The sequence below is a fragment of the Balaenoptera physalus genome (genome assembly GCF_965194825.1).
Source record: "Balaenoptera physalus genome assembly, chromosome: 9".
NCBI lineage: Eukaryota > Metazoa > Chordata > Mammalia > Artiodactyla > Balaenopteridae > Balaenoptera > Balaenoptera physalus.
The window spans coordinates 25,654,993-25,666,810 of NC_138888.1; the positions used below are offsets into that span (position 1 = coordinate 25,654,993).

Here is an 11,818-nt window from a genome sequence, read left to right on the forward strand (position 1 = left end):
ACTTAAACTTTCTCTTAGGTGCTTACAGGAAAAAAGAAACCAGACCAAATAGAAAAGATTTTTTTCTTTTAAGTACAACAGCAGAGTCAGAAGGGGGTGAGAGATCAAGGTAATGAACTAAGATACTGATTTTTATTTTTAGGTGACAAGCCTCTTTCTGCTTTATCTCCAGCTTCGGGGGGCACTGGCCAAGATGCTGTTGGTGGCCACTCAGTGGACACCCCAGACCACTACTCTACGCTCGGAAGGCTCGATAGCTATCGATCTGCTGGGCAGCGCTCAGAAACCAGGGATTCCAGCTGTCAGACTGAGGAAGTGAAAATCCTACCACCTTCGATGAGAAGAATCAGGGCGCAGAAGGGGCAAGGCATTGCGGCCCAGATGAGTCACTTCCCAGGCTCCTCTGGGAACATGTCTGTGCTGAGTGACTCTGTGGGCGTCGTGTTCCCTTCTCGCCTCAACAGTGACGCTGGTTTCCACAGTCTCCCCCGGTCTGGAGCGAGGACAAACGTTCAGTCCCTGGAGCCACGGCTGGGTGCCCTGCGCCCTGCAGAAGACGCAGACGAAACTCTCGCCTACCAGAGGGGTCACCTGCAAGTAGACGAAGACTTCGGACATCTAGGAGCTGCCCCAGGGACTGGAACACTTTTGAGGCCCAAATCCCAGGAGCTGGGGCACTTGGAGGGTGAAAACGTAACAAGCCCGGCGTGCGTAGTCTCTCCTCACGCGACCTACTCCGCCACCCTCATCCCAAATGCCACGCTCTCCTCCTCTTCAGAGGTTATTGTGATTCACACTGCTCAGAGCTTAGGGCAGCTGGACAGTGAAATTACCAGTTCATCTTCATACACAAAGATCAAATCCAGAGACCACTTCCTCTCCCGGCAGAAAGATGGTCATCCTTCTCCCCGTGGTAACTGGACTGAGGGGCACGCCACCATTTTTTCACAGGTCTCAGACCCTCATTCGTCCAGTGCAACCACTCTGCTGTCCCTCTGTGATTCTGCAGTCTCTCTAAATACGCCCGCAAATCGGGAGAATGGGTCCCAGGCCACGGCCTATAATTGTAGAAACAACCGGAGCTTCCCGGTCCACCCCCAGGATCTGAACAGCAAGAGTGAGTCCAGTTATTCAGGAGGCAGGGGACACGGCGGCAGCGCAGAGCCCTGGGAATACAGTGCCTCGGGTAGTGGGCGTGCGTCCCCACGGAAGCCACATTTGGCAACTCCTGGTTACTCCACTCCTGTAAGTAACATGAGCAGTGGCGGTTTGGACCAGACATCCAACAACGATGATGCCAGGGCCGTGTATCCAGAGGACCACGATGGCTACTACACTTCTCGGCACACCAACTCTGGACACGGACCTGGGCATCTGTACAATAGCAGCGATGGCTTTGGGAACCCGAGGCACAGCGTGGTCAATATTTTTGATGGAAGAGCGCGGAAGAACCAAGGGGACCGGTCGAATTGCCGAGACAAAAACCTTTCTCGAAACATCTCTCTGAAGAAAGCGAAGAAGCCTCCCCTGCCACCCTCTCGGACAGACTCTCTGCGCAGGATTCCCAAGAAGAGCGTCCAGTCGAACGGGCAGGTGCTGAACGAGAGCCTGATTGCCTCGCTCCAGCATTCGCTGCAGCTGAAACTGCCGGGCAAGGGCGGCAGCTCTCCCTCCCAGAGCCCGTGCAGTGACTTCGAAGAGCCCTGGCTGCCCCGCTCCCGCAGCCAGAGCACAGTGAGCGCGGGCAGCAGCCTGACCTCCGCCACCACCCCCAACGTCTACGCCCTGTCCGGGGTCACACCGGCACAGAGCGACACGAGCAGCGTCAAGTCCGAGTACACAGACCCGTGGGGTTACTACATTGACTACACGGGCGTGCAGGAGGACCCGGGGAACCCAGGCGGGGCGGGTCCAGCCGGCAGCGCAGCGTCGCCCGGAAACGGGCCAGGCCGCCATCTCCCGGAGGGGTCCAGGGCCGCGGTAGCCCCGGTGGCCGATGGCGCCGTCAAACCAAAGATCACATCGCCGGAGAAGTCACACAGGGTCACTTCTCCATCCAGTGGGTATTCCAGCCAGTCGAACACACCCACAACTCTCACCCCTGTGCCTGTGTTTTTAAAGTCAGTGTCACCAGCCAATGGGAAGGGGAAGCCCAAGCCCAAGGTGCCAGAAAGGAAGTCCTCTCTGGTATCTTCGGTATCCATCTCCTCCTCGTCCACGTCGCTTTCCTCCAACACTTCTACGGAAGGAAGCGGAACTATGAAGAGGCTGGATTCGGTGCTGGCGACTCCCCTTGCTGCTCCTCCTCTCCCCTCTCTCCCATCTCCTTGTCCCAGTGACAAGTCTCCTTTCCTCCCTCCTCCCCCTCCACTGGCAGATTTCCCCGAGGGCTCGCCTCTGCCCGGCTCTCCCCTCTTCCCCTCGCCACCACCGGAAGTTCTCACTCCCTTCTGTCCCCCCACCAACGTCTTCTTTCCTCCGACACCTACAGCACTTAGCCCCTTTCTTCTGGACTCATCTGCTTCCCTGCCACCTCTACCACCTGCCTTACCCCCCTCGGTACCCCCGCCTGCCCCACCGCTTGACCCCAAATTGATGAAAGATGCCAGGCCTTCTTTCAAAAAAGCTGGCCAGCCAGAGCCCTCCCGGGAGGCCTGCAGGCAGCCTTCCACCAAGGAGGAGGGCGGTAGACCCCCCATGCCCCTGATCACCACGGAGGCGTTGCAGATGGTGCAGTTAAGGCCGGTGAGGAAGAACTCAGGAACCGAGGTAGCACTGTTACGTGAACATGCATCTCAGGAAAAACGAACTCCGGTTGTTCCCCAGTATCATTTAAAGCCATCTGCTCTCCTGAAATCCCGAAATAGCATAAATGAAATGGAGAGTGAAAGCCAGCCTGCCTCCGCGACAAGCTCGCTCCCGACTCCTGCCAAGAGCTCGACTCAGGGTCGCCAGGACAGTGTAGCCGAGCGTGGCCTCCCGAGCCGCAGCCCGGGCCGCGCCGGGGAGGCAGAGGCCGGGCCCGGGACCGCCCCGCCCCATGAGCCACCCGGCCCGTTGCCCAGCAGGAAGCCCCCCCCTGTTTCCAAGAAGCCCAAACTGTTTCTGGTGGTGCCACCTCCGCACAGAGATTTCACGGCGGAGCCCGCAGAGAACGTGAGCAAAGCGTCGCCCAGCCCCACGAGAGGAGAGGCACGAGAGAGGTGTGCAGCCGGGGCTGGTTCCGATGAGACCGACTCTGGCATCTCGGTTCTTGCGGGAGGAGCTGCAAGATCTGAGTCCCCGGGCAGAGTGGAAGCCAATGTCCCCATGGTGCAGCCCGATGCCTCGCCAGCCCCCTCGCGGGAGGAGCCGGGCGCCGAGAGCAGTGCGGACGCCGGGGACAACGTGGAGAGCTGTTTGTCTCTGCAGGACCCAGGGCGTGAGTCTGGTTTTCTCTTGTTTCCCTCCGACCATATGCAGCCGAGGCGAACAGAGCTGGTGCACGTTCACGTTCAAGCCAGCAGTATGTGGACTCCCTGTGCTGCCTCGTACTTAGGTTACCAACTTGGCATTTCTATGAATTTTTTTTTTTTTTTTAATCTAGATCTAAGGGTAGAGCTTACAGAAGCGCAGAAAATAGAGGGGGTGGGGTGGTTGTCAGCAGGCTGGGTATTAAATAGCAGTGAGTAATCCCCTGGAGAGCTGCAAAGAAATGTTATAACAAAATTTAAGAGAGATTCAGTCAGTTTATCTAGACTTTAACAGAAAAGCCTGAGCTTTGACTGTCATGCTTGTGTCATTTTCCCCATCTTTGTAAAATATCAAACTACAGGCCCTACTGCCTCTCCCTGTGATTCTCACGTTGTCAGAATGGTAGGGAAGCATATTTGGGAGCTTGGCTACAGACTGAAATTCAAGTCATTTGTGCATCTTGTGTCTGCCTGCTTGTTTCTCCATAGCTGGGGTACCGGAGGCTGACACAGCCGGTTCTTCCTCAGAGGCCTGTGACTTCTGTAAGGAAGATGGGAGTGATGAGGTGATGACCCCCAGTAGACCCCGGACCACGGAAGACCTTTTTGCAGCTATTCACAGGTATCCAAAACTTCCTTCCTCTTTTTTGCATCTACTTTATGAGTCCCCCTTTCCAAATCGTTTCTCAATGTATTTTTCTTTCTTGAGGTTTCTGCTGTCACCCAATTAGGCTTCACTAACCTGATTATTGATTTCTTAGTTTGTTTCTATATTTTTATTTGCCTTGACTCCAATTTCTGTTTTACTTTGTTCCACTGATTTTTATGATGATATGGGGGACAGAGGCTAAACATGATGATGCCATTTGGTTGGCCCTTCTCTTACTAGCAAGAAATGCAGTGTCACTGTATTTGATTGGATATTTACAGGAGTTGGGTTAGAGTAGCCAGTGGTCCAGTCCAGGATGAGGGATGCTGTGTTCTGTGGACTTAAGATGCACAGACTCGCTGTACAGGACTTCTTCTTTCCTAACAGTGTTTGGTTTTATTGCTGTTATTATTTTCATTTTACAGAAAAACTAGGATTTTATAGTGTAATATCTTTGGCTACTTAAATGTTTCAGTAAAAGTACATCTTTTTTAAGCAGGAGCAAAAGGAATTAAACTTGCTTGTTACTATATACTGCTAGTGCCATCTACTGGCTTAAGAAATTATTGGGTTTTTAAAAAATGTAGAGTAAAATTTTCAAAATAACTGCCTGAACTGTTGTACTTTTTACATGTGATCACCTTGAAGAGTGAATATGACTTAGCCCTAAAGTTTTATTTATTGCCTCATTTTTCTGGCTATAAACAGTTGAGTACTCCCACAACAGTGTCATTGTGAAAATGAATATGATTGTGTTCGTGCAAGGACTTTAAGCTATATGCTGTATAAACCCTTTACTTCCTTCTAAAGTTCTTTACCATAGTATTTCAGATAACTGTTATGAATGCCCCTGTACTGCCAAGGTCCCTGAATCAAGGTCCCTTTTTTTCCTCCTGAAACTATACATCCCGTAAAATCATTTGATTCTCTGTGTAAGTAACCTGTGTCAGGAGTGCTTTCCCAATTCTTGGAATTTAACTGAAAAGGCTGTTATTGCATGAGATGGAAAGCAGAGGCTGTGCAGTCCCTACCTGCGATTCCTCGTGCAACATGTAAACATCTAATTTAGGGGGGAAAAACCCAAGCTGATGAATTGAGGTGTTTGTCAAGAATTATGTTCTTTAACTCTTGACTCCACTATTGGTATAATGTCCCAATACACCCTAAAGACTGCCTCTCTAACATTGTCTGACGGCTCTCTATGCTCTCATTAGAAATAAAAAGGTAGCTAGTGATCACATTATTCCTCCAAATAGGGAAATAAAAATTCCACATCCTTTGAAAGCAACTTCAGTGACATGTCTAGAGGTTTACGCTGATGTTTCTAACTCGAGTCATGCTGGACACCTAATGAGCTCTCAATGATTGTGTAACTGTTAGGAAATTCTTCCAAGGTTCAACATCTCCCGTGTGGTATGGGATGCATTGGGTTGCTAAATATACAGGCATATATATTTAAGACAGCATCCACAGAGAAGACATGTCGCCTGGTTGCTCTGTGCACTAAATACTTGGTCTCAGAGAGAACCCAGCTGTTGTGGGGCCACATCACCACACACTTTTCCTAACAAGATACCGAGGATCTCCTCTGTATTTTACTGTAGCAACCTTTGTAAGGCACTAAAAGACTGTGGTTTCTCCTACCAAGGAGTTACATCTACTGCAGATGCAGAAATTGGCCAGTCTGTATTGTTCTGTGTACACGATAGAAGGAAAGACTGAGTAGGGTATGGATTACAGAGTGAGAGCAAGGATGCAGGCTAATTTTTAGTAGATGGATGGATGGATGGATGGATGGATAGATAGATAGATAGATAGATAGATAGATAGATAGATAGATAGATGCAGGCTAATTTTTAGTAGATAGATAGATGCAGGCTAATTTTTAGTGGATGGATGGATGGATAGATAGATAGATAGATGCAGGCTAATTTTTAGTAGATAGATAGATAGATGCAGGCTAATTTTTAGTGGATGGATGGATAGATAGATAGATAGATAGATAGATAGATAGATAGATAGATAGATGCAGGCTAATTTTTAGTAGATAGATAGATAGATGCAGGCTAATTTTTAGTAGATGGATGGGTGGATAGATAGGTAGATAGATGCAGGCTAATTTTTAGTAGATAGATAGATAGATGCAGGCTAATTTTTAGTGGATGGATGGATAGATAGATAGATAGATGGATGCAGGCTAATTTTTAGTAGATGGATGGGTGGATAGATAGGTAGATAGATGCAGGCTAATTTTTAGTGGATAGATAGATAGATGCAGGCTAATTTTTAGTAGATAGATAGATAGATGCAGGCTAATTTTTAGTAGATAGATAGATAGATGCAGGCTAATTTTTAGTAGATGGGTGGGTGGATAGATAGGTAGATAGATGCAGGCTAATTTTTAGTAGATAGATAGATAGATGCAGGCTAATTTTTAGTGGATGGATGGATAGATAGATAGATAGATAGATAGATAGATAGATAGATAGATGCAGGCTAATTTTTAGTAGATGGATGGGTGGATAGATAGGTAGATAGATGCAGGCTAATTTTTAGTGGATAGATAGATAGATGCAGGCTAATTTTTAGTAGATAGATAGATAGATGCAGGCTAATTTTTAGTAGATAGATAGATAGATGCAGGCTAATTTTTAGTAGATGGATGGGTGGATAGATAGGTAGATAGATGCAGGCTAATTTTTAGTAGATAGATAGATAGATGCAGGCTAATTTTTAGTGGATGGATGGATAGATAGATAGATAGATAGATGCAGGCTAATTTTTAGTAGATAGATAGATAGATGCAGGCTAATTTTTAGTAGATGGATGGGTGGATAGATAGGTAGATAGATGCAGGCTAATTTTTACTAGATGGATAGATGCAGGCTAATTTTTAGTGGATAGATGGATGTATACATAGATAGATAGATAGATAGATAGATAGATGCAGGCTAATTTTTAGTAGATGGATGGATAGATGGATAGATAGATAGGTAGATAGATGCAGGCTAATTTTTAGTAGATGGATAGATAGATATAGATATAGATAATATATTAGCAGACATAATAGGAAGCCATCTAAAGTCTGTGATTTTTAGGGCTTTATTTTATATCCTTCAGTACCTAAGCTAGTAATCTAAAGTAAAGAATATCTAAATTGAAACACAACTTTCAAATTTTATAATGCAAATTAATTCACTTCAGATTTAAAGCCAGATGGAAAATGTAGAACACCAGTTGAGGTGTGAAGTTTTTATCTTTATTGAAGTAATTAGTTTTTAAGCCAGTGTTAATTGTTCAAGCGTTTTTTAATAGCCATTTTCCTTAGAAATACACACACACACACATATTTATAGTCTGTGTGTATATATACATACATATATGCAGAGAATTCATATATTTAGTTTTAATTCTCATTTTAGTGGGCAGTCACTCTTGAGAAACGACAATACTTTTATAAATTCCCGTCTCCTGTCTTCATTCTAAATCTGCAATTAAAGGTTGTAGCTTTAATCAAGCATAGCTCTGGCTTGTTATGTGAATCTCAGCACACCCTCTCCATTTAAAAGCCAAACAGAAAAGCCACATTTAAAAGCCACAAACCAATACCTACAAGAATCAGATGAGCAGAGATGTCTTTGGGAAGCAAACAGTATAAATTGTGAGGTCATGAGCTCTCCTGGAACGGTACTCCATCAGGTCCTACTTCTTGTATTAAGCCGTATGACTTCACTCTCTAGACCTTGATTACCTTCTCTGGTCAGACCAAACCACCTACATGTTTTCCAGTTCTGAAATTCTGAGATGTTATTGTTTCTGTGGTTTTTGTCAGTGGGTCAGCAACTTAACTCCAGAGCAGTGCTCTTGTTGACAGTGGAATAGAACTGTTGAACCAAAGTACCATAGGCCAGTCTCTGCTGTCCCAAAGGGTCTGGCGCTATGTCAGCTCTGGCCACCCCCTTCAGCCTCTTAATTGGGTTTTTACCACTTCCTGTCTTCCATTTTAGTGGCTTCTTTTTGGCCAGAAGCACAAAGAGGACCCTGGGAGCACCAAGCCCAGGGCAGCCATCACGGGCCCATCCTCCCCTGTGGCTCGATGTGCAGGACAGGTAAAAACAGCACTGAATCCTGAGCTGATAGCAGGAAGGAAGAATTATATTTCCCTAAATGACACTCAAAGGTTTGTTAGGCACCTACTCTATGCCTGACACTTTACGCCTATGACTGCATTTATCTTTACTGATAAGCTCTGAACTGTCTACTGTTATTCCTCTTTTCCAGATAGGAAACAGGATCAGAAAGTTTAACCTGCCCCAGTTTAGAGAGCAAGGAAGCTTTAGCAGTGGGTGAACCCAGGTCTGTGTGACTCCAGAGGTCCTTTATCTCATTGAATCCTCACAAACCTGTGAGGTTGTTATCATCATCTGCATTTTACAAGTATGAAAAACTTGTAAATAGATGAGTGACTGGTCCAGGGTCACACAGCTAGAAGTTGCTCAGATTCAACTCTTAATTTCTATGTTCAGATAGCATCCTCTCAACCTTTGCTGGTTGCATGTTCTGGAATTTTATAGCAGAAAAAGAGGTATAACCACATCTTAGTAAATGTATCAAGTTTCCTTAACAGCCAGTCCGCCTGCACTTAGCTGAGAGATTCCTCCCACACTTGAGTTGTTGATATGAAGAGACCTGCAAGGGGCCACTTGGCACATCTGCTTTACTTTCTCTAATGCATTCTCAGCAGAAGACACATTGAGCCAGGGAGATTCTTAGAGACTGGGTATAAGAAATTCCCCCAGGACAATTTTACTTTTCCTGAAGGCCCCTCCTCTTTCACATTCTACCCACATCCCTCACATTTGCTTGCTCGGCTAGTGGTTCTCTGCAGTCAGCCAACAGGATCTGATGTGGAAGGTTCACTCTTATTTTCCGGAAAATTGGATTTCTAGGAGTTGACGAATGGTCCAGTAAGAGCCAAGGAAAACTGGTTTTATGCCAAACTCTAGAATGATGGAGAATGTAAAGTTGCAGAGTTGTTCTAGAACCTAAGGTGGGGGCCTGTCTCAGTATGTGGGACATTCTAGGAGTTGGTTTATCTATTAGGCCAGTGGTCCCCAACCTTTTTGGCACCAGGGACCAGTTTCGTGGAAGACAGTTTTTCCACGGGGTGGGGTAGGGAGGGATGGCTCAGGGGGTAATGAGAGTGATGGGGAGCAACAGATGAAGCTTCGCTCGCTTGCCCGCCACTCACCTCCTGCTGTGCGGCCCGGTTCTTAACAGGCCCCCCTACCCCGCGGCCCGGGGGTTGGAGACCCCTGTATTAGGCCATTCAAGCGCCAGCACCATAAAATTCACTCAGCATCAGTCCCATATAGAAAAGTTAAGTAAGAAATGGCAATTATTAAAAACGCTGGAAATGGTCCTATCCAAAGTAAGATAATATGATGTTTGAGATTTGTTTCAGAATAATCCAGTGAGCGTAGAAATGAAAACAGGGTGGCCATAAGTTAATAATTATCACAGCTGGGTCATGGGCACACATAGTAATACAATGAACTATTCTTTCTGCCTGGGTGTTTGGTACTTTCCATAGTGAAAATAATAGCTGGTGACCTTAATGTGCAGTGAGAGAAGCAGGGTGGATGTGGTTGGCATCCAGTGGCCCACGAGGAATTAACCTTCATCTTAACGTTCTTAAATCTCAGGTCTAAGAGGAAAGTCCTTGGCCGTAAAGATTCCGATGATGATCACTCCCGAAACCATTCTCCCTCCCCGCCAGTGACACCCACTGGTGCTGCCCCCAGCCTGGCCTCCCAGAAGCAAGTGGGATCGATTCAGAGAAGCATCCGGAAGAGCAGCACCAGCAGTGACAACTTCAAAGCTCTGCTGCTGAAAAAAGGGAGTCGGTCAGACACCAGTGCCCGCATGTCCGCAGCCGAGATGCTCAAGAACACAGACCCCAGATTCCAGAGGTCAAGGTCGGAGCCTTCGCCAGACACCCCCGAGAGCCCATCAAGCTGCTCCCCGAGCAAGAACAGAAAGGCCCAGGACGAGTGGGCCAAGAACGAAGGCTCGATGCCTCGGAGTCTGTCCTTTTCTGGCCCCAGGTACGGCCGCAGCCGAACTCCGCCTTCCGCCGCCAGCAGCCGGTACAGCGTGCGGAACCGGATCCAGAGCAGCCCCATGACCGTCATCTCAGAGGGCGAAGGGGAGGCCACGGAGTCCGTAGACAGCAGGGCTCTCCGGGCCCTGGGCGCTGCGAGGGGACGTTCGCTGGAAGCACTGGCGGGGGATGGCGGGGGTGAGGGCAGCCTGCTCTGTGCAGGGGAGCCCGCTGCCTGGCGGGGGGCGCAGGCTCCCGGCCCCATGGCGGGGCGGCCCAGCGCAGAGGGCACGGATCCATCAGAACAGCGCGGAGGTCCCCAGAGGGAAGAGAGTTAAGGGCGAGAACCTCCCAGGTGATGTGGGGAGATGTGCAGCACGTCGCTCTGGGAAGCCTGACAGGTACCCTTCCCTGCCTTGTCCCTGGATCCCACTCAGCATCTGTGCTGTGGGCCCGGCACGGCCGGCCCCGCGGCGGAAAGGGAGGGCTAGGACTCACTTGGCACTTGCCCTGTGGCTTAAAAGCAAGTAGAAGCTTAACTTCTAAAAGTGCTTCCTGGGGAAGATTTTTTTTTTTTTTTTTTTCTCTAAATGCTGGGTGTGTGTGCAGGGATGTGTATGTGTGTGCATTTGGAACACTTTTTATGTTAAAAAAATACAAGCAGCATGTACAGAAATAGGAGAGACAGCATTAAGCTAGGTAGAGTAATGGAGCCTTCTGAGCAAGGTGGTAACTGCTTTAAAAGTATTACGTTTATGGAAATTAGTGAGTTCCAGAAGAAGGGAGAGGACCATTACTTCTGAGAAAGAGGGGGTAGATTTGCTGGTTCTGAGCGCACAGAACGGGTGGAGATGTGCACAGGTGTGCTTTCAAGGGGAGCCGTGTAGTGGTTACCCCAAAAAGTTGGTAAGGGGCTAAGTGACTCATCGGTTCAGGTACTTTTTTCTGGGGAAAAAAGGCTTTGTTTCTTTTTTGTAAAAATGACAGATACGTGGACATGGCAACGCCGTAACTCGGAGTCTGCTGCTGTGCAGCCACGGACACACAACTTCTAGCCTGGTTTGTAGAAATGTAGGTAATTTTTTAATGAGTTTCCTCCTTGAGCAGCAGCTGAGACCTCCTTGGAGAGCTGAAATGACAGTGGCACATACAGAGAGGGTAACAGAGATGAGAGAAGGGGAGAGGAGTAAGTGATACACTGCTGGAATTTGTTTCCTGCTTATTAAATAAAATTATTTTTCAGAATTAAATTTTAAAACTTGCACTACAGAACTGTGGGTGGAGCCTTTCCTTTTACAATTTTTTTTTTTTTTAAACCAGAGTTTAAACTTCCATTTGGCAATTTCTTATCACTTGAAACGTCAACATTTGCTAACTTTTGGATATCCTTTTGGTTACACCAAAGAAAAAGTTAATGCTATTTTTTCTTGAACTGCCTGCCGTATCATGTCCTCATTTAGAAAGGTTTATCAAAACCTATTATATATTATCTTACTTTGAAGAAAATGCTGAATAGCTCTTTTTGGTCAAATAAACTGATAAAAATTGGCAGGCCTTGGCTCTTATTAGCCCTGGGAAATGAATTTTTAGATTAAAAAGATTTTTTGCATCATT

General features: G+C 47.2%; 1 protein-coding gene across 16 annotated transcripts in view; it reads left to right on the forward strand.

The window, feature by feature from the left end:
- NHSL1 (NHS like 1) overlaps window positions 1–11,818 on the forward strand; it is a 233,874-nt gene extending 222,056 nt beyond the window's left edge. For 9 of the 16 annotated variants that reach the window (XM_082474373.1, XM_082474383.1, XM_082474381.1 and 6 more), the window contains 4 exons: window positions 173–3,421; window positions 3,942–4,074; window positions 8,109–8,210; window positions 9,807–11,818. In XM_082474373.1, coding sequence (XP_082330499.1) covers window positions 173–3,421; window positions 3,942–4,074; window positions 8,109–8,210; window positions 9,807–10,542 — 4,220 coding nt within the window. In that variant the 3' untranslated portion in view covers window positions 10,543–11,818. The remainder of the gene's footprint in view (window positions 1–172; window positions 3,422–3,941; window positions 4,075–8,108; window positions 8,211–9,806) is intronic. The other 7 variants (XM_082474382.1, XM_082474386.1, XM_082474385.1 and 4 more) reach the window with 1 other exon arrangement.